Source organism: Brachyistius frenatus, unplaced genomic scaffold (genome assembly GCF_029030835.1).
Source record: "Brachyistius frenatus isolate BFR_SWC_R1_liver_20210118 unplaced genomic scaffold, ASM2903083v1 Contig_175, whole genome shotgun sequence".
NCBI lineage: Eukaryota > Metazoa > Chordata > Actinopteri > Embiotocidae > Brachyistius > Brachyistius frenatus.
In genome coordinates this window covers 479,567-498,671 of record NW_027210774.1, presented here as the reverse complement: position 1 = coordinate 498,671, position 19,105 = coordinate 479,567, and the positions used below count along the sequence as shown (strand labels likewise).

Sequence of the window (19,105 nt, the reverse complement as noted above, 5' to 3'; positions counted from 1 at the left end):
CCCCTTTATGAAGTAAAACACATGTGCAAACCTCCGAGTGACAGTAAGTGAATAGAAACATACCAAAACACATGAGAGCCTGAAGTACCTGCATCATAGCCGTCCAATGACCATGACATCCACGACCTCTCCCTTGTGCAGCTCCACATACTGCTCTGTTTTAGGAGGCAACATCAGCAGGCCATTGGCGCTACGCATTGACATCAGCCTGCTGGATACCTGGTTGCCTGGAGAGAGAGAGAGAGAGCGAGAGGCGAGGATCATGCATTGGTGAGTCAGTCATTGTGTGTGTGTGTGTGTGTGTGTGTGTGTGTGTGTGTGTGTGTGTGTGTGTGTGTGTGTGTGTGTGTGTGTGTGTGTGTGTGTGTGTGTGTGTGTGTGTGTGTGTGTGTGTGTGTGTGTGTGTGTGTGTGTGTGTGTGTACACACCTGTGCTTTGTGCCCAGGGCAGTGGCTCCTGATGATGCCAGGTTAGAATACAGCGGTGGTACTCTGGTCTAGGATCCAGCTTAACATCACAGGAAAGCTAAAATACACCGACCGACCCACACACACACAGACACAGACACAGACACAGTAAAGGGACTCATCAAATATTTGAATTCATTGCATAAAAACATTGTCCAGCTACATGCCTTCCTACCAAAAACAATGACTAGCTTTTTGGGGGGTAAAAACACCGATTTGACATATCAAGTGAGATAAGAACCACAGGGCCATTCTTTATGCACGTCAAACTGATTGAACAAACAATATTAAACATGTTAATTAGTGAGATCTAGTGGTGTTGGTAGGTGAATAGATCCAAGGTAGCTGTTTTTTTTTTTAATCGTATTCCCCTTGCTGCTGACAGGAGAGATTTGAGAGAAGTATCCATCATCTCAGATACCTCTCAACGCGAAAAGTGAGTAAAAACATTTCTCAATTACTACATATTCCAAAACCTTACAACTGTGAAAGTAATTGTCTGTAGCTTTAAAATAATATCAAATTCTCAATTTCATACTAATATTTCAATAAATGCGTCGTTTTGTACTATTATTAAAAAAAAAAAAAAAAAAACCTGTTTGCATTCATTTACATACAGACTGTGGGTTTCAGGCATCAACAGCAGCATATTATGTTACTATATGGTTAACTGACGCTTTTTCTTCTCACAATTTACATTTTGTTTTCAATTCAAAGTTTACCAAATAATTTAACACAATAATGCATATGGTTATTGATTTGCCATAGCGAAGTTCTAAATACTGTGCTTCCCTCACGGTCAGGCCGAAAGTTCCGGTTCCTTGTAGCTGGTTGGAGATTCACTGTCTTGCTCACAGACACGTCAGCAGCGTTAGAACGGTCTGCACACTTAATAGCTTATCAATAATTTGTGTGTTTATGTGTGTGTGTGTGACTGTGTGTGCGTGTGCGAGAGTCTGTGCATCTCTTACCCGAGCTTTAATAATTGTAGGTCTAGGGTCCAGAATGCCTTGCATCTTCCTCAGAGCCGGAATCACAAACAGGTTACACGTCACCACTGCAGACACCGGGTTGCCTGAAAGAAACGCAACGAAGGGAAACCTTACTACGGTACTACTTCTGACGAATCAATTCCATAATTAGTGGATACCACTGTAATTCTATCCATTTCATACGGTGTCTGTTGTAGAAATGTGCACTATCATCCTGCACTGTCTCCAACGTGGTGTAGCTGTAAGGTTTGCGTCGGCTGCTGATATCTAACTTTGCACTTTATTGTACCCGATAATTAAATGTATCTTGATTTTAAAGTCAGAATCAACACTGAAGACAACATTATTGTATTGACACAACAAAAACTCACAATGGGCAAACAGTCAGCAGTGCCCTTCCACCAACATCTAGAAATTTACATCTCATTTAGCTGACACTTTTATCCAAAGCAACTTACAACACACCGATGGTACACCATCGGGAGCAATTTTTTTTTTAGGGTTCAGTGTCTTGCTCAAGGACGCTTAGGCATATGGACAGGAGGAGCTGGGGATTGAACCACCAACCTTCTGATTAGTGTGCAACCCACTCTACCAACTGAGCTACAGCCTCCCTAGAAATCTGACTGAGCAGCTAGTTTCATAATTCTGCTTTGCCACGAGAGTCTTCCGCTGAGTGAGCCGAGGGTAATGGTGCATTTATGTTGCACAGATGTCAGACATAAATGTCAAACACTGTAAAAAAAAAAATACAAATGCCTGTATTCTTGTTTCCATATTGATTACATCAAACATTCACAGTGGGAGGGGGGAGGGGGGTACACTCAATGAAACAAGACTGACAACTGAACATTTTCAACTTACTACTTACAAGAAGCAAGTGCTGATGTTAACCTACTTTCACAATTGTTTGACAGATTTTTGAGAGGTATTAAGCTGTAAATAACACCTAAAATATAGATATGTAATGCATGAGAACTGGCAAACAAACCATATCCCGTTATGTGCCGCAATGTGACCCTCACTCCCCTTCCAAAGTGCTTACTGTTCTGGTGCCAACGTATAGATTACATAGAGCAAAATGTGACGTGGCTTTTACCAACTAATATCATAAACTAATAATATAATCTTAATAGGTGTTAGGCGAGTGAGCACTGAATACAGAGCGTCCAAAAAGCGGATACACACTTGGCAACATCAAAACAACATATCCAGTTACCTCAGACGTAAATACAGTACCTGGCAGAGCAAAGATGAGTTTCCGTATTCCATCAATGTCAGCTGTGGCAAAGGTAGTGGGAAGACTGAGAAACAGAAACACACAGGTCATTAGTCATATCGGTGATTAGAGATAGTGGTAGCATCACTGTTGCACTGTTTTTGATTTAATTTAATTTAAACTGATTAACTTATTCTATTTTATTTGTATATACTGTGCATTTTTATGTTTTTGATATTTATACCTTTAATACCTCTCTTTTTATTTTGTAATTTATATTGCCTTTGCCATATCTTCCATGCAGCTGTAACGAAAAAATGTCCCCTTGCGGGATCAATAAAGTCTGTCGGTCTGTCAGTGATACAACAAGCAGCAGAAGTAGTACTGCTGCCAGCAGTTATACTGTAAAGGCTATTTTTTCCACTGGTTGTGTCCGCATCACGTTCAGGCGCTGAAGCTAAAAAAAACATACAGGCGCCACAGCGTGTCATGAGTGGTGTCTCAACTGCCAGCCCTTACACCAAATGCTCAGGGATCCGCAAAGTACAAAAGAGCCTTTTCTCTGGGGGGAGGTATCCAGGTACAACACCGGCAATAGGACAGTGGTCTTTAACTAAAACACAGCAAACTGTTTTGTCAGTGCATTACAGCAAAAACTAGAAAATATCAGCAATAAACACAAAACAGACAAAACGGAAACCATCTACAAACATTTATCAATGCTGGAGCACAACCCATTTCCTCTGTTTTAAATGCCCCCCAGCACCTGGGCAGACCACCTCCCACTCACCCTGGCTTCATAAAGACTCGTCCAAAGTGGATCTGGGCATGCAGGTCAATATCCAGTACTTGTTTCAGGTAGTCCTGATGACAAACACAGGCACACAGAGATCAATAATACTGTAAAACTGAATTAGCGTCAAATGCTTTTGTTTGTTTTTATAGCAGAACTAAAAAAAAAAATACCGCCTTGCTGACGAAGGCCTCCGCTAACCAATCAAGTTGTGGTTTACATCCATATTTGTCCAAACTCATATGTGGAAAATACTTTGAAGGAATCTTTAACAGTTCAGTTCATCCTCGATTCTAAGTGCTCATTTGGTTTTTAGCATGAATCCTGTGTAATATGTTATAAATGAGGGCCCAAAACATCACCTTAACATATCTGCCAATTCTTTTTGTTAGAATACTAAAAGGACATAGTTACCTTCTCTCCCATGGACACACCCCCTGAGGTGATGATGACATCAGCACGACTGATTCCCTCATGGAGAGCTGACAGCAGGTCATCTGGGCTGCAAACACAAGCTTGACACATTAAACTCAGTTTAGGACCAAAGGGGAGTGCCGCTTCCCATATGAAAACAGTTGTATAATGTCTTCTGTTGCTGTGGAAGAGCTTTGTCAAGTCTGTGAAAATAACCCGGTCGATGTCATCGTAATGTTGTGGGGTTTTTGTTGGATTCAACATTATTATTGGAAAACCTGTGTCCAAAACTAATGATGTGAAGGATGAAAGAAGCGGGTGTTTGTCAGAAAAGGTGGTCTGAAAATACAGCAACAACATATCAAATGTTGAACCTGAGAAATCGTTTTGTTTTTTGGAAAGTGTATGCTCACTTTAAATTTGATACCAACAACACGTTTAAAAAAAAACTTGGGACAGGGGCATGTTTACCACTGTTTTGCCTCACCTCTTCTTTTAACAACTCTAAACATTTGGGAGCTGAGGATGCCAGCTGCTGGAGTTTTGAAAGTGAAATGCTGTCCCATTCTTGCCTGATATAGTATTTGAACTGCTCAACCTTTCGGGGTTCCCTTTGTTGTATTTTTTTTGTTTCATAATGCGGCAAATGTTTTAAATGGGTGACAAGTCTGGACTGCAGGCAGGCCAGTTTAGCACCCGGTCTCTTCTAACACGTTTAACATGGTGTTGTAATACGTGCAGAATGCAGTTTGGCATTGTTTTGCTGAAATAAGCAAGGCCTTCCGTGAAAATCACGTTGTCTGGATGGAGGCCTATGTTGCTCCAAAATGTTGCTGAAAGACTCTCCGGGATGCTCTTTTTATACCCAATCACGTTACAGACCTGTTGCCAGTTAACCTAATTAGTTGTGAGATGTTCCACCAGGTGTTTCTTTTCGCTTTACACTACTTCTCCAGTCTTTTGTTGGCCCTTGTCCCTATGTTTTTTTAAACATGTTGCTGGCATCAATTCAAAATTAGCAGATTTTTTTTTATTAAATAACAACATTTCTCAGTTTCAACATATGATATGTTGTCTTTGGTCTATTTTGAATTAAATATGGGTTTACATAATTGTGGAAATCAATGCATTCTGTTTTGATTTAGATTTTACAAAGGGAATTCCGAGAGGTGAAGGACTCAGGCACATTTTTTTTAATTTCTTTTTAATTTGCACTTAGATGAAGCTGTGTGACTAACAGGAGACAGATGTAAATAGAAAAATTTAAAAAATGTCGGTGACAGAGGCAGAGATATTCTGACTTTGTAGGTGTGTGCTAAGTTTCATCAAATACCCAAAGATGAAGACTGAATAACCCATTACTGTCCAGAAAAGGTAAATACATTTGCCAGCTATTTTTTTTACTAATTTCAAACCGATATAACGTAACATATTTCTTGAATTTATGAAAGAACCTGGGACAGAGCAGTTTTTCTATGAAGCTAAAATATGTTTTACTTGTCTCCAACAATGCCAAGGTTGATAGTGGGGTATCCATGTTCCTGGATGGTGGCCAGAAGAGTGGAGCGGTTTGAGTCTCTGATCTTTCCTGGGTGGAGATCATCCTCTGGATTCAACAGCTACACACACACACACACACACACACACACACACACACACACACACACACACACACACACACACACACACACACACACACACACACACACACACACACACACACACACACAGAGATTAATGCAATTTAATTCAGTAGTAGCAACCCCAAACTTTAAGAGAAAATATCAAAATAAAAATATGTGTGTATTTGTGTATGTACCTCATTTCCAGTAGACATGACGGCCACTACAGGGAATTTGTGCACGCTGACCTCAGTCACTCCCACTGTAGCCAGCAGACCAATCTCTGATGGACCCATATGTGTTCCTTTCGCCAACACACACTCCCCTCGCCTGATGTCATGACCTATTGGCCTGAGCAGACACATAAATATGTTACACTCACAATTACCAGCTAGTTATTCTCACTCAACTGACACAAATCAAATTGACTTCCACTAAGTACTTTTAAGACACTGTTTTTAATTTACCTTATGTCCTGTCCAGGCCGGGCCTGGACCATAATCCTCACCTCCAGCTCCTCTGTGCCCTGAAACAGACAGACTATCAACATCACCATATCTGCCGAACATAATATCACTGTCCAAACACAGTGGTGAAGTAATGCCACTATTGTATACATTAGTAAGCAAAACATTTTTAAACTAGACTGTGTTTAAGGTACAACTCTTTTTCCAAAAAAGCTGGGACGCTGTGTACAATGGACATAAAAACAAGAGTGTGCTGATTTGCAAATCATGTAAACCCATATTTAATTTGAAATAGACTAAACACAAAATATAAAATGTTGAAACTGAGAAATATTCTTGCAACAATTTAAGAATTATATTCCTCAATGTAAAATTGCAAAGAATTTGGGGATTTCATCATCTATGGTACATAATACAAAAAGATTCAGAGAATCTGGAGAACTCACTGCACGCAACAGGAAAAGGCTAAAAAGCAATATTTAGATGGTCCGTGATCTTTAGGCCCTCAGAATGCACTTCAGTAAAAACAGCCACGATTCTGTCACGGAAATCACTGCAGGGGCTCAGAAACATTTCCAAACACCACTGTCTGTAAACACACTTCCTCACTGCATCCACAAATACAGGTTAAAACTCTACCATGTTAAAAGAAGAGGTCATGCAACAGGAGGGTAAACGTGCCCCTGTTCCAACTTCTTTGAAACGTGTGGCTGCCATCAAATTCAAAATGAGCAGGTTTTTCATACGTCAATGACATTTCCGTTTCATCATTTGATATGTTGTCTTTGATCAATTTTCAATTAGATATGGGTTTACGTGATTTGCAAATCATTGCATTCTATTTATATTTACATACGACACGGCGACCCAACTATTTTGGAAATGGAGTTCTTACATCCTCAGACTCCCTCAGCAGCTCTGTATCTTCAATTTGGACCACAGCGTCAGCTCCACAGGGAATTGGAGCCCCGGTTGTCACCCTCATCACCTGACCTGGCATCACTGTATGGGTTGGCTGCACGTGTGCGCGCACACACACACACACACACACACACACACACACACACACACACACACACACACACACACACACACACACACACACACACACACACGCACACACACACACACGCACACACACACACAAAGGCATAGTAATGCATGTTAACTTTATATATATATTTACTGCAGAATTCTTAGCAAAACTAAGGTACTAATAAACAGTGCCGTTACTGACACTGATTAAAAACATGTGATAACAAGCAGCAGTAGTCACATTAGTAGCTGTGGTGGTAAAGTTAGCACTAGAGATGAGAACACTGTGATTGGCAATAAGACCAATGACGTGAGTGTATTTTTTTTATCAGGTACCACACGCTCTGATCTATAGTCCACCTCACCCAGCTTTTCTGTGTTCACGTACATGAGTTAACATAGCAGGTGAGCTTGCCCATGCATGTGCAGTCCAAGCCTCCAAGAACTCCCACTCTTTGTTGGTCACGGTGCTTCCACTATTAAAGTTCCCCTCTTGGCAATTGCTGGGGCGGGTGTCTTTAAAACTAAGCCCCTAGTATTTCTAGTAGCAGCATTAGAACTATTAACAGTAGGGCTACAATAACAAAAGGGACCATATTGATCTATGTAATAATGTTGTAAGGACTTCAATAAGTGCCCTGAGATGACTTGTGGGGTGTTTTGGTGCTATATATATATATATAAAAAAAAGAATGGTAACGATAGTACAGTAGAGTTCCCAATAGTTATGTTGTTAAGTAATGTGTTGCTAGACTAATGGAAAAAGGTAAGTGGGTGCCAATCAAGATTCGCTCTCTGCAGGAAAAATGTATTAGAGCTGACCTGTTGTCCAGCCTGTGATTCGCCCATGATGAAGCGATCTCCCGGGCCATCAGCAGCTACAGGACAATGATAATAATGGTAATCACGTTAATTATGAAAATTAGAACATGGATCTTGTTTTACAGCTGTCTCTTGGATGTGATGTCTACTTGGCGCAAAATTTGAGGCAGCATAAGGTGGTCTCACCTCGTACAGCGTAGCCATCTTTAACTGAGGCAGGGAACGGAGGAAGGTTGTCTTTGGCATAGATGTCCTGAGCGAGCACTCGTCCCAAACCATCTGCAGAGAACAGACCAAACCATTTCAATTTAATGCTAACTTCACTGCATCAGCACGTCATTGGATATCCAATGATCATACAATAGTGACGACAGTGTTTGTATAGTCTTGACACCAAACCGATTCACACCAGGGATCTATTTGGATTATTGTGATACAGAAGACAGATGCACATACCGCACACACACACACACACACACACACACACACACACACACACACACACACACACACACACACACACACACACACACACACACACACACACACACACACACACACACACACACCTCTGGAGACTCACCTCTGTAGTTGATGACTTCAATTCCCAGAATAGGTGTCATCTCCAGAACAGTGATGAAGGCTTTGTCCATTGATGTCAATGGGAACGGGGACATCCGATGACGACGTGCCACTTTACTGATGTCAACCGCACTGTGACCTACACACACACACACACACACACACACACACACACACACACACACACACACACACACACACACACACACACACACACACACACACACACACACACACACACACACACACACACACACGAATGGGTGTGAGTAAATTGTGAATATGCCTCCTACAGAAATATCATGTTTCAAAATGTTCCACGTTGTTTAAAGCTTCTTTTGCAAAAAGCAGTATTGTTAATGAGGCGCGCGCGCGCACACACACACACACACACACACACACACACACACACACACACACACACACACACACACACACACACACACACACACACACACACACACACACACAACTTACTGGCTCTCAGAATGTTCTCATTACTGCCACATCGTGACTGGACCTGCAGAGAGACAGATAGATATTCTATATTTGGTCATTGTTTGATGCAAATTTATGTAAGAGATGATTTAAATACCTCTTCTACATAACAGGACAGTCTGGCAGAGGCCTTTGTCTGTATTTATCTATTAATATGTTGCTGTATACATAGGACACAAAACACAAATAACATGAATTCTAGATGTGATGTTCAAAACTAGCACACCAGCAGCTCTTGTCTGATTCCCTGATTGGGCAGAACAACACAGGATTTTTGTGAGAATGTATTGGGCTCGACTTAATCTTACTTAATTACATGTCATAAGCCAGCATGTGCTGTGCCTTTGTGCTACGATGAAAGTGTCTGATTATAACAGTTTGTAAAGCCTCTGATGACATTTTACATATATATTACATTTGCTCACTTGTAGTTCATCAGGGCTTCTTCTTCATTATTTAAATTTTTCAATTCTAATCACATGTTTTAAAAGCTGTCTCTTTGTCTTGATTTCAATGTAAAAAAGACTTCAAACTTACCACTGAATAATCACCAATACCGTAATTTTTTTTTTTTTTTTTTAAAAGCCAGAATTCACATCATGGCCATGTCTAGCACAGACAAATAAAGGTCAGTCGACAATAAAGTACAAATATAAAACATTGAGGAGTGGAATTATCTGTACTGTTATAACTAACGTAGTATATACAAGCTGTATTTACTATGTTAGTACATTTCTACAATGCCAATGCAATCAGTACAGCAACAGAGTTACGTCATACTCAACACTCTGCTGCTCTGAGCTTCTCTTTGCAACAGAAATACAGTTTTCGTTCACTAATTAATTCCAATCTCCTCTACTTTTTGCCTTTATAATTACTGTTAGATCACTGTCAATTACAATGAACTACTGCACATTTTAGATTAAAATCCTACAAAAGAAAGGGAAAATTTGTCCACAGGTTCAATTGAGGACCTCGCAACAATTTACAGTTGTAAAGTTTTGACCAACAGTCTTCATAAGATGATTTCCTTCAGCGTGATACTGCTTTTCCTTTTCCTTTGAATGCTGCTTCTGTCCATCTGTACGCAAAAGGGGGTTTTAACTTTCTCCCTGTTCCTTGCTTCAAATTAAAAGTCAATAAAAAAATTAATGGGAGGCATTATACCCTTTGAGCTGCTGGAATGCGCTTCAAGGTGTCAAGTCAAGTTCAATGAAAGTACCTTAATCCCAAATGAAAAGAAATAAAGGGAAAATAAATTGTACAACCCTGTTTCCAAAAAAGTCATGACGCAATGTAAAGTCTATAAACAGAACGCAATGATTTGCAAATCATGTAAACCCATATTCAACTGCAAATAGACCGAAAAATGAAATATCAAATGTTGAAATTGAAAAATTCTGTCTTTGGTCTATTTTCAATAAAATATGGTTTTTTTTTAAAATTATTTACATTTTACACAGCGTCGCAACTTTTTTTTTAGAAACTGGCTTGTAAATAAAAATATAATTTGTGTTACAGATGAGAAACTAAAACTAACATAGTGGTGAGAAAGACATGACTGATGTACTGATCAAAACACCAGGTAGCCATTGAGAAAATGTTGAGTTTGTATTAACCACAAAAGGCATCAATAGCAAAACAGGAGGTCAGAAAACACGAGTGGCTTTTGAATATAAAAAGTATTCTTGTAAAATTAAGTAAATTAGAACCATATCTGTCCATTGGATAAGCCTTTTTTCTTTTTTTTAAACAAAGGCCTGGTTCTCTTTCCAAATAAAGTAAATAATGAATCTATTTAGATTTAAACCTGACCTTTAAGACAATTCCAGCATAATTTGAGTTTTTACGTTTTTCTTTTGTTAATTCCTTGACATATTTTAATTGGGACAATTCTTTTGTGAATGTACCACAACTGAAGATATTTATATATCAGTTTTGCCAAACCTCACAGTCCCATTCACTCCCATTCAATTCAAAACAACACACAAGTCCCAAGACTTTAATTTGCTAAGTAAGAGTAATCCATAACCGTGACCGCTGGCTGATCACGTTTTGCGAGGTTGAATCAGGATGCCAACATCTACGAACTATTACACGGCATTGATATACATTTCAGAGCCAAATTGAGACAGGATTGTGAGTTAGATTTGATATTTATACAGTAATAAACCCATCAGTAATAGTTGTTATAGTTACAGTAATAGGTGAACTCTATTGTTACATCGGAGCCAAACAAATCTCTCTATAATCTGAATAAAAGATTGATTTTTGAGTTAGGAAATCCAATTTGCAACCGTCGTCTTTATGAGTTTGTTCTAATAGGTGACAAACAAAAACATATAATGAAAATAACAGTGAAAGAAAAAGGTCAGGGAATTAAGGAAATAAGCAGAAAATCTAATCATGCAGGAACTGTCCATGATTGTTTTTTTTTGTTTTGCAATGGAGAATTGTTGTGACTGTTTTCCACTACTACAGGCAGTGAAGGTATCTCCATTAGATCCATTTACTTGACATGCTCTATGAATCTTGCAAAGCAGATACAGCAAACTGTAAATTTCATGCAGGGTGACACATTATTGTATCTGTTTTTATGGTTGAAAGTGATTTTAAATTTTCAGCGGTTCTGGTTTTGTGCTCATTTCTGTGTGTGTGTGTGTGTGTGTGTGTGTGTGTGTGTGTGTGTGTGTGTGTGTGTGTGTGTGTGTGTGTGTGTGTGTGTGTGTGTGTGTGTGTGTGTGTGTGTGTACCTTGGGTGTCGGGCATGAGGCGGTGGAAAGGCGGGAAGTTGCCTGTGTTGCCCGCGGTGACTCGGAAGGGGTGGAGCTTAAAGAGGCTGAATCTCGAGGGAGCACCTGAACGCCTCGAGAAATGATCGAGTCCGGGATCTACACACACACACACACACACACACACACACACACACACACACACACACACACACACACACACACACACACACACACACACACACACACACACTTAATGCTCGTCAAATAATTTTCCTCAGTTGTTTTGCTGTTAGCTAAAGCTGTCTACATGACACTTGTATTTTTGAAAAACTACTTAATTTGAACCTGTCGTCGAGTAAAGCAACAAACTCTTGTCCAAAACAATGCTAAAACAGATAGGGGATTGGTATATTTCTCATTTTGTACACGGTCTCGCATTACTTTCACGATGAACTTTCTCCATAAGTTAATAGAACACAAAACCATCCGTGTTTTACTGCAAGATCACGAGTCCTGACACTTCAGGATTTTGCTGTGAGGAATCTGACGACCGCCTTTGATTTCATGTAGGCTTTCAAAAGACTTGGGTTTAAAACGGCATTTGTGGCAGTGAGCTAAATGAGCTAAATGTTTTCATCAATACAGTGTCACATCAGTTGTGCCAACATGTACACAGCTCATAATGTGCATACTGTTTGCCATCATTAATCAAATATGCTGCAGTAAATACATGGGGACAGCAATTATTTGAGTAAAAGTTATCATCAATTAAATATTGATATTAATTTGAGGAACATAAAGACATAGTAAAGATTTGTAGGTCTTTCAAGTGTCGGCTTTGCTTAATATAAGAACAAAGACTAGAGACTATAGGAACTTCGTATGATTTAGTAACTCACCCCCCACATCAGTGTGTGGCACATTCACATGGGGTAAACGAAGTCTGCTTTTGCCTCAAATTTACTGAGCAAATCCCCGAACAAAGGATTATCTCTCAATACGATTTGATCTCACTCTTTCTTTCAATGGCACCCAAAATACAATCAAAGTTCTCATTAATGGATTTCACTGTAGCTTATTATTCGAATGCGAAAGAAAGAAAAAAAAAAAAAAAGGGATTCAAACCTCTGCAACTGGAACAGAAATAGTAGGTCATATGAACTGGAATTACAGACACAGTGCATACATAACAGTGGAACATTTGAGCAGGATTAAGCACAAACAAATAAAACTCTGCAGTTATTAGAATCACATGAGGAGTCCAGGTAACACTGGTCCCAAGTTGAATTAACTGAAACCAGTGGCTGCCTGGAAAGTAGAAAATCATTGTAAAAAGAAATAAAATCTTTTGGAAAATTGTCATCATTAATATAATGTTGCCATGGGTTGTAATCAATTGGCAATACCATGCAAAGTCTCTGTTCTGAAGAAAATTATGTGTAAACAGGTTATAGCTGATTTTTTGTAAAGGAACAGCATCGGGGTCAGTCAGTGGTCAAGAGGAAAAACAAATGAAATCAACCATGTGTGCTAAGGAGCACAGCATATTTAAGTAAAAAAAAAAAAAAAAAAAAGCACAAGGGACATATAGAGGATTTTCATTTCTATATTCTTGAATAACTCAGCTGAATTACTAAGGTGAACACGACAATTTATACAAGTTTTCTTGCATTATTTAGACAAAGCTTTTTTTCCCCCCTTACACCTACAAAGTGCTGCTTTCAACCTACAGCTGATTTTGCAGTTCGGGCCCCCATAACTGTTCCACTACTCCAGGTAAAAATGATAGTAGCCAGCTAAAAAGATCCCGTCCCTTTCTTATCAAGGTCATTGGGCTGTTTTTATTGGACGACAGTGCACTCTTAAAAGGTGTGGTTTTGGTTTTGGTTTTGACTTTAAAGGAATTTAAAGTCAAAACCATGATCAACACTCAATTGATTGCAACCCACTTGCACCATGGCTTGTTGGATAGTTATCTCCAAACCTACGGTATCTTTCTTAAAAAGAAACATATATATATAGATATATATATATAGATATATATATATGTCTATATATATAACAAATAACAGGCACCTGCAGTTTGTGACTAACAGATATGATGAACTGGCCAATGACAGGAAGAGGACAGGTGTACGTGTGAGTGTCTCACCTGCTGGTCATGAGTACAGGAGCAGGTGAAATGAGTAGGAGGGGCGGGTGTGTTGCCAGGCAGGTAGGGACCCCCCTTAGCCATGACCACAGCATGGCTCGTCTGATGGACACAAATACATGCATGCAGCCATGCACAGGCACGCGCACACACACACACACACACACGCACACAGACAAAGACAAAGACAAAGACAGATGAATGTTGACAAACAGGTGAATGAGATGTAATGGTATGAAGTTACAAAAGGTTTAAATTCTAAATAGCAGCTGCTTCAGCAGACACTGTATATGGATAGTAATTACTCAAACAAGTGATGATTGACATAATCTACATTCAAACGTGTTTTAATACACCTTGCAAGATTAAGACCCACGTTACACCAGTGGCCAGATTCATAAACTAAATACCAATATTCTGTGTGGGAAATAGTGGGACATGCCATTTTCCACACATAAACTCGTATTTATAATATAAAAGAATAATGTGGATTGAAAGTATTTGCCCCTCTTGCATAGTTAAAAAAAAACAACAACACACTTTTCAGGTGCAAGTGAAATGATAAGGAGGGAATTAAATATTGTGGGATGTAATCTTAAAGGTAAAGCTTGTTTTTCCAATTTCCATGACTGCGTCATCATTTTTGAGATCGACAAGGCAGTCTACATTTTCCTCAAAAGATCTCCTATAATGTTAATCTTAAATAGCTGTTCATGAGTGATGAACTTTATTATTCTTTTTAATTACATTCCTGCCATTACTTCCCTGTTTGCAGTCTTTACATTTTTCCTCAACTGTGAAGTAACCTGATTTGTAAGGTCTGTTTTGATATGAGTGCTATAAATTAATCAGTGATCTTTTTTTTTTTTTTTTATTGATGAAGAGCAACACTGATGCAGTTAAACTGCACTTCTTTGGTTCATGTCTTGGTTGCAAACAGATTTAAGAGTGTGTCCATATATATATATTTATGGCAAACTGTGAGATTGGCTTTACAAAACTAGCAAAAATAATATGTATGCATTTTTTCCCGTAAGTTTTAGTTGCGAATCTACATGTAGTTTTAGGCATATGGCCCCAGGTGTGATCATGGACCTGTATAGATGCGTTTTCTTGATAATGATGTTTCATCACAGGCCTTTATCGTCACACCAGGTATTAAAAAGCATTATCATAACTTTAGTTCTTCCCACATTAAAAGATATATGCAAATTTTGGAAGGCAGAGCCGACAGAACAATTAGCATGTCACCTTAAGAAGCAGCCTCCACGTGGAACGTAGTGGTCAAATGGCTGATGGAAATTTAAGGCATCTGTAAGCTCATTTTTCTTTAGTCTCGCCAACTTTTACAACAATAGTCAAATCGTGTTCCGACAGACAACAGCACCACGTGGAAAAAATACTGGCAACACATGCATTTCAAAACAATGAATGATTTACATGCAAAAGCCATCGGAGAGTATCAAGCAAAAAAAAAAAAAAAAAAACAAGCATCGTGATTCAATTTCAACGCAAAGCAAAGGTCAGCATTTACAATGTAAATAGTATATTTCTACAATTCTCCGGTGTTACTCAAATTGGACTTTATGGATAATATGTCATCATCTCTGTGGTGGTTAAAGCAACATGCCCACTAACATAGCCTCCCAGGTTTGCTGCAGTGTGGGATTTACCTATTTCCATTTACCAAGACAGGCATCATGTATGGCTTCCTGACAGACAGCTTGAGATAGTAGGAAGAGGTGGATTATAGTGACCAATCAATGCGTTCTTAAAGGAAAATGTTCCGCTTTCTATGCTGATACCCGCCCACTGTTGATTGTTAACGTGGTCAACTTAAACAGTACATTCCTCAGTGTGTGCCAGAGTGATCGAGAAAGCCGAGTTTTACAGCTACCAAAAATGACCCATGCAGACCAATGTTGCGTTGCAGAGAGTAGGACAAGCAAAAATGGTGAAGAAGGTGGTTACTCATCAGCTACTAGCTACTGTACTGTAACGTTAGCAGCTCTTGTAAATGCGAACAATAGAAATAAATAAAAAAACCTCGTTGAACGTTTGGGTTTATCACCACACGCGCTCGTCCTTTTGGCCAAAACACAGTTGAAAAAAACTCAACGATCGACTGACCTCTCAGGGCTGCTGACTTTGATTGTCTTTTCCAGTTTATGGTCGATATCCTAAAGGTCTCCCGCACACCTCCGTCCAAGCATGCATAGTAAACACGCCCAACTCTCTTGGTTGGGTTCGCCAACAGCATCCCAAAAAAAAAAAATCCTCCCACAGAAACTAGAATTACCGCCTCGTGGTTGTATGCCTCCGCTAACTACTCAAGTTATAGTTTACATGCATATCTGTCAAAAGGTTAGATACATGTTGCTGCAAAGAAGATTTCCACTTTAAATATATTTTAAACAAATATAAATGGGTGCTTCTCACACAACTTCAAAGTGAATCTTGGTGCCACATGTGAATAAGGTACTTAATACAATACATGTGAGGTCACACTGACCTCGACCTGCGACCACATAAAATCTAATCATTGTTGAAGTCAAGTGAACATTTGACACCAAAAAAAATGAATCAGTTTATCCTTGAGTCTGAGGGAATAATTGTGCCACATTTGAAGAGATACCCTGAAGGCATTTCCTTCATAATTTCACAGTGAGAAACGGATGTGAGCTTGTGACCTTGACCTTTGACTTTTGATCACCAAAATCTTATCAGTCCATCCTCGAGTCAAAGTGAATGCAAAATTTTAGGAAATTAACTACCAAAATCTCACGAGTTCGTTGTTAAGGCACAGTGAACATTGGAGACAAATTTCAACAAAAAAAAAATCCCTTCCAGGCGTTTCTGAAATATCACATTTACAAGTACGAGTCACTGGGAGGTTAATCTTCGAACGTCAACATCTTTGCAGTTTATCGTGATTGTGTTTAGCCATGTTTGAAAAAATTCCCTCAAGGTATTTTTGAGATATCCCATTCACGAAGACCAGATATCACGTTCCCTAGAACACGACGGACAGACCGAAGACATAACACTACAGCTATGCTATCACAACATGGAGGCATTGTTTAAAAGAAAAAAAAAAAAACTGCACGCCACAGAATGATTCAGTTTCACTTGGCATCGGAAGGCAATTTAAGAAAAGGCCTCCCCAAGTTGCCGTTCGCTCACGGCAGCTCAGTTTCTGGATGGTCCCTGCTGACCCTATCCTCTTGCACCGATAATCCAGCCTCAGCTCAACCTCTTTCCGCCGCATTTTCTTTTTCCTCTGAAACACAACTGTGAACGAAATAAATACGGCTAAATATCGGTCAGCCTAAACACAAATGTATCCTCGCCCCAAAACACCTTCTCTACTGTATCACATTTTCACTGTTGGAAAATGGAGCTAATCACAATACAAGCAAAAAGAACAAGGTTTTGTATTAAAGTGACATTTAGACGCCCCCCACCCGGCTACCCGGACAGCTTAGTCAGCCTATAGCTCTCGCAGGCATCAACTACGTCACTGTACGCGTCAAATGAGGGTGCTGACGCCGGAAAAAAAAAAAAAAGATTTTTGCAGGTGGAACACACAAAATATATCGAGGAATTTCTTGCTTCAATTGACAACATTTACCATCAACACTGATTGGGGATATACATTAAAAAGTTTCCGTCAGTGGTGTCAACACCAAGCTGAGATGCGACGACAGTGAAAGCCAAACCACCTGATGTAGTCGGGCTGATCCAATCACGTTCCATCTGTATGTGTTCTGCATACAGCATACTTAGTTTGTATCCCAAATACAGATTGTGTATTACCAGGTGTAAATGTGAGGGCTAACAGTAACATGCAGTGATTGAACCAGGATCACTTTCCCTCCCCTTTCCTTAGAATTTACGTCCCATCGCAAGACTTTTGCAAGAAATTTGAGGACAGCTACACTTCCTGAAATGCAAAGCCGTGTATTTTAGTTACAACTAGTATATGTATTTGTTTTTTTAGTCTTGCAGCAGCCTATATCATTTGAGCAGCATTTGTCAATAGTACAGTAGCTTGCTGCTGCAATGACCCATTTTCCCCACAGTGATCATTAAAGTTTCATCTGTCAAGTTTCCAGCAGCAGCAACACTGGTCTCGGTGTGTCTTGTTCGACTGGTTACCTTGGCAGCAATGGCGGCTGCAGTGATGTGAGAGGAGCCATGCTGGTGATGGTGGTGATTGTGCGCATGTTGAAGTCTCCTCCTGTCATCTTCCTCATCCTCCTCTTCCTCGCACTGGGTGCCACGCTCCATGGTGTGTGTGTTCGAGTGTGTGTTAGTGTGCATGTTGCCCAGCAGAGGGGACGGGGAGGGCAGCTGCTCCAGGGTGGCGTGTGTGGTTTTAACACTGACCGTGGCCTCACGCAGCAGGTCGATGGCATGGGGCAGAGCGGGCAGAATGAACTGGAAACACTCCTGGAGATAACAACAACATTTCATTTAGGAGCATTTAAAAAAAATAAATAAATAAATAAAGAATCAGTAACCAGACATAACTTCAGCTGTTAATAGTTGAACACAAATGATACTGTCCCACCTTCATCACTGCGTCAATGAATGAGAAGATGAATTCTGTGCTTTTCACATTGACAGAGAGAAATATTTTCACATCATGATGCCATGTCTTGGGTTTGATGAGACTTTTTCACTTCCTGATCTGTGGTTAAAGCCGGAATATAACAGTTCCATATTTTTCTAATTTATTGGCATTAAACATAGTTAACAATAGACACAGTGGATACTTAAAGCCTCATTAATTGATCCGTTGACAAGCTGTAGAACAAGCTGAAAACACAACACTGGCAAATCAGTGTTTCCCACATATAGACTTTACTTGGGCAGTAAACTAGTGGACCACCACCCCTCTACTTCACCAGTCTCTCTCCTCTGCTTCACTCCATGTGTGTGCAGTGGGGGCTGAGCCCCGCCCTTCATGAAACACAGAGAGCAGAGGAGAGAAAATAGCACAACCATCAATGACAACAAAAATGCAGTAGAAACTCTAACACTGAGCTGAAAATAAACACGTGTGCATACATAAGGTAAATACAAACGCCAATGTTTGATCCTTCAACTGAGTGAGTGAGGGATCAATGTTACACCACTGGTAACAAATGCAGCAAATTACATTTCAAGTCTAAGACCCTATTTGTGTTTCACACCTGGTCCAACCATGTACTAGGTTTTAACCAAGAATTGTGTTTCTGTCAAGGGCACAAGAGTGACAACGGTCGAGGAAACGCTGGGTCTCAACTTTGGTAAATCTTACAT

The 19,105-nt window shown here is 39.7% G+C and overlaps 1 protein-coding gene across 4 annotated transcripts in view; it reads right to left on the bottom strand.

The window, feature by feature from the left end:
- The window catches only part of gphna (gephyrin a), a 31,474-nt gene that overhangs the window by 3,806 nt on the left and 8,563 nt on the right, over positions 1–19,105 (bottom strand). The window contains exons 7-23 of one of the 4 annotated variants that reach the window (XM_069717432.1): positions 17,957–18,250; positions 13,799–13,900; positions 11,665–11,802; positions 8,891–8,933; positions 8,415–8,552; positions 8,018–8,110; positions 7,832–7,887; positions 6,870–6,989; positions 5,975–6,033; positions 5,705–5,858; positions 5,383–5,504; positions 3,886–3,973; positions 3,469–3,542; positions 2,699–2,763; positions 1,439–1,542; positions 429–525; positions 64–227 (exon numbers count right to left, since the gene is read on the bottom strand). In XM_069717432.1, coding sequence (XP_069573533.1) covers positions 94–227; positions 429–525; positions 1,439–1,542; positions 2,699–2,763; positions 3,469–3,542; positions 3,886–3,973; positions 5,383–5,504; positions 5,705–5,858; positions 5,975–6,033; positions 6,870–6,989; positions 7,832–7,887; positions 8,018–8,110; positions 8,415–8,552; positions 8,891–8,933; positions 11,665–11,802; positions 13,799–13,900; positions 17,957–18,250 — 1,881 coding nt within the window. In that variant the 3' untranslated portion in view covers positions 64–93. The remainder of the gene's footprint in view (positions 1–63; positions 228–428; positions 526–1,438; positions 1,543–2,698; positions 2,764–3,468; positions 3,543–3,885; positions 3,974–5,382; positions 5,505–5,704; positions 5,859–5,974; positions 6,034–6,869; positions 6,990–7,831; positions 7,888–8,017; positions 8,111–8,414; positions 8,553–8,890; positions 8,934–11,664; positions 11,803–13,798; positions 13,901–17,956; positions 18,251–19,105) is intronic. The other 3 variants (XM_069717435.1, XM_069717433.1, XM_069717434.1) reach the window with 3 other exon arrangements.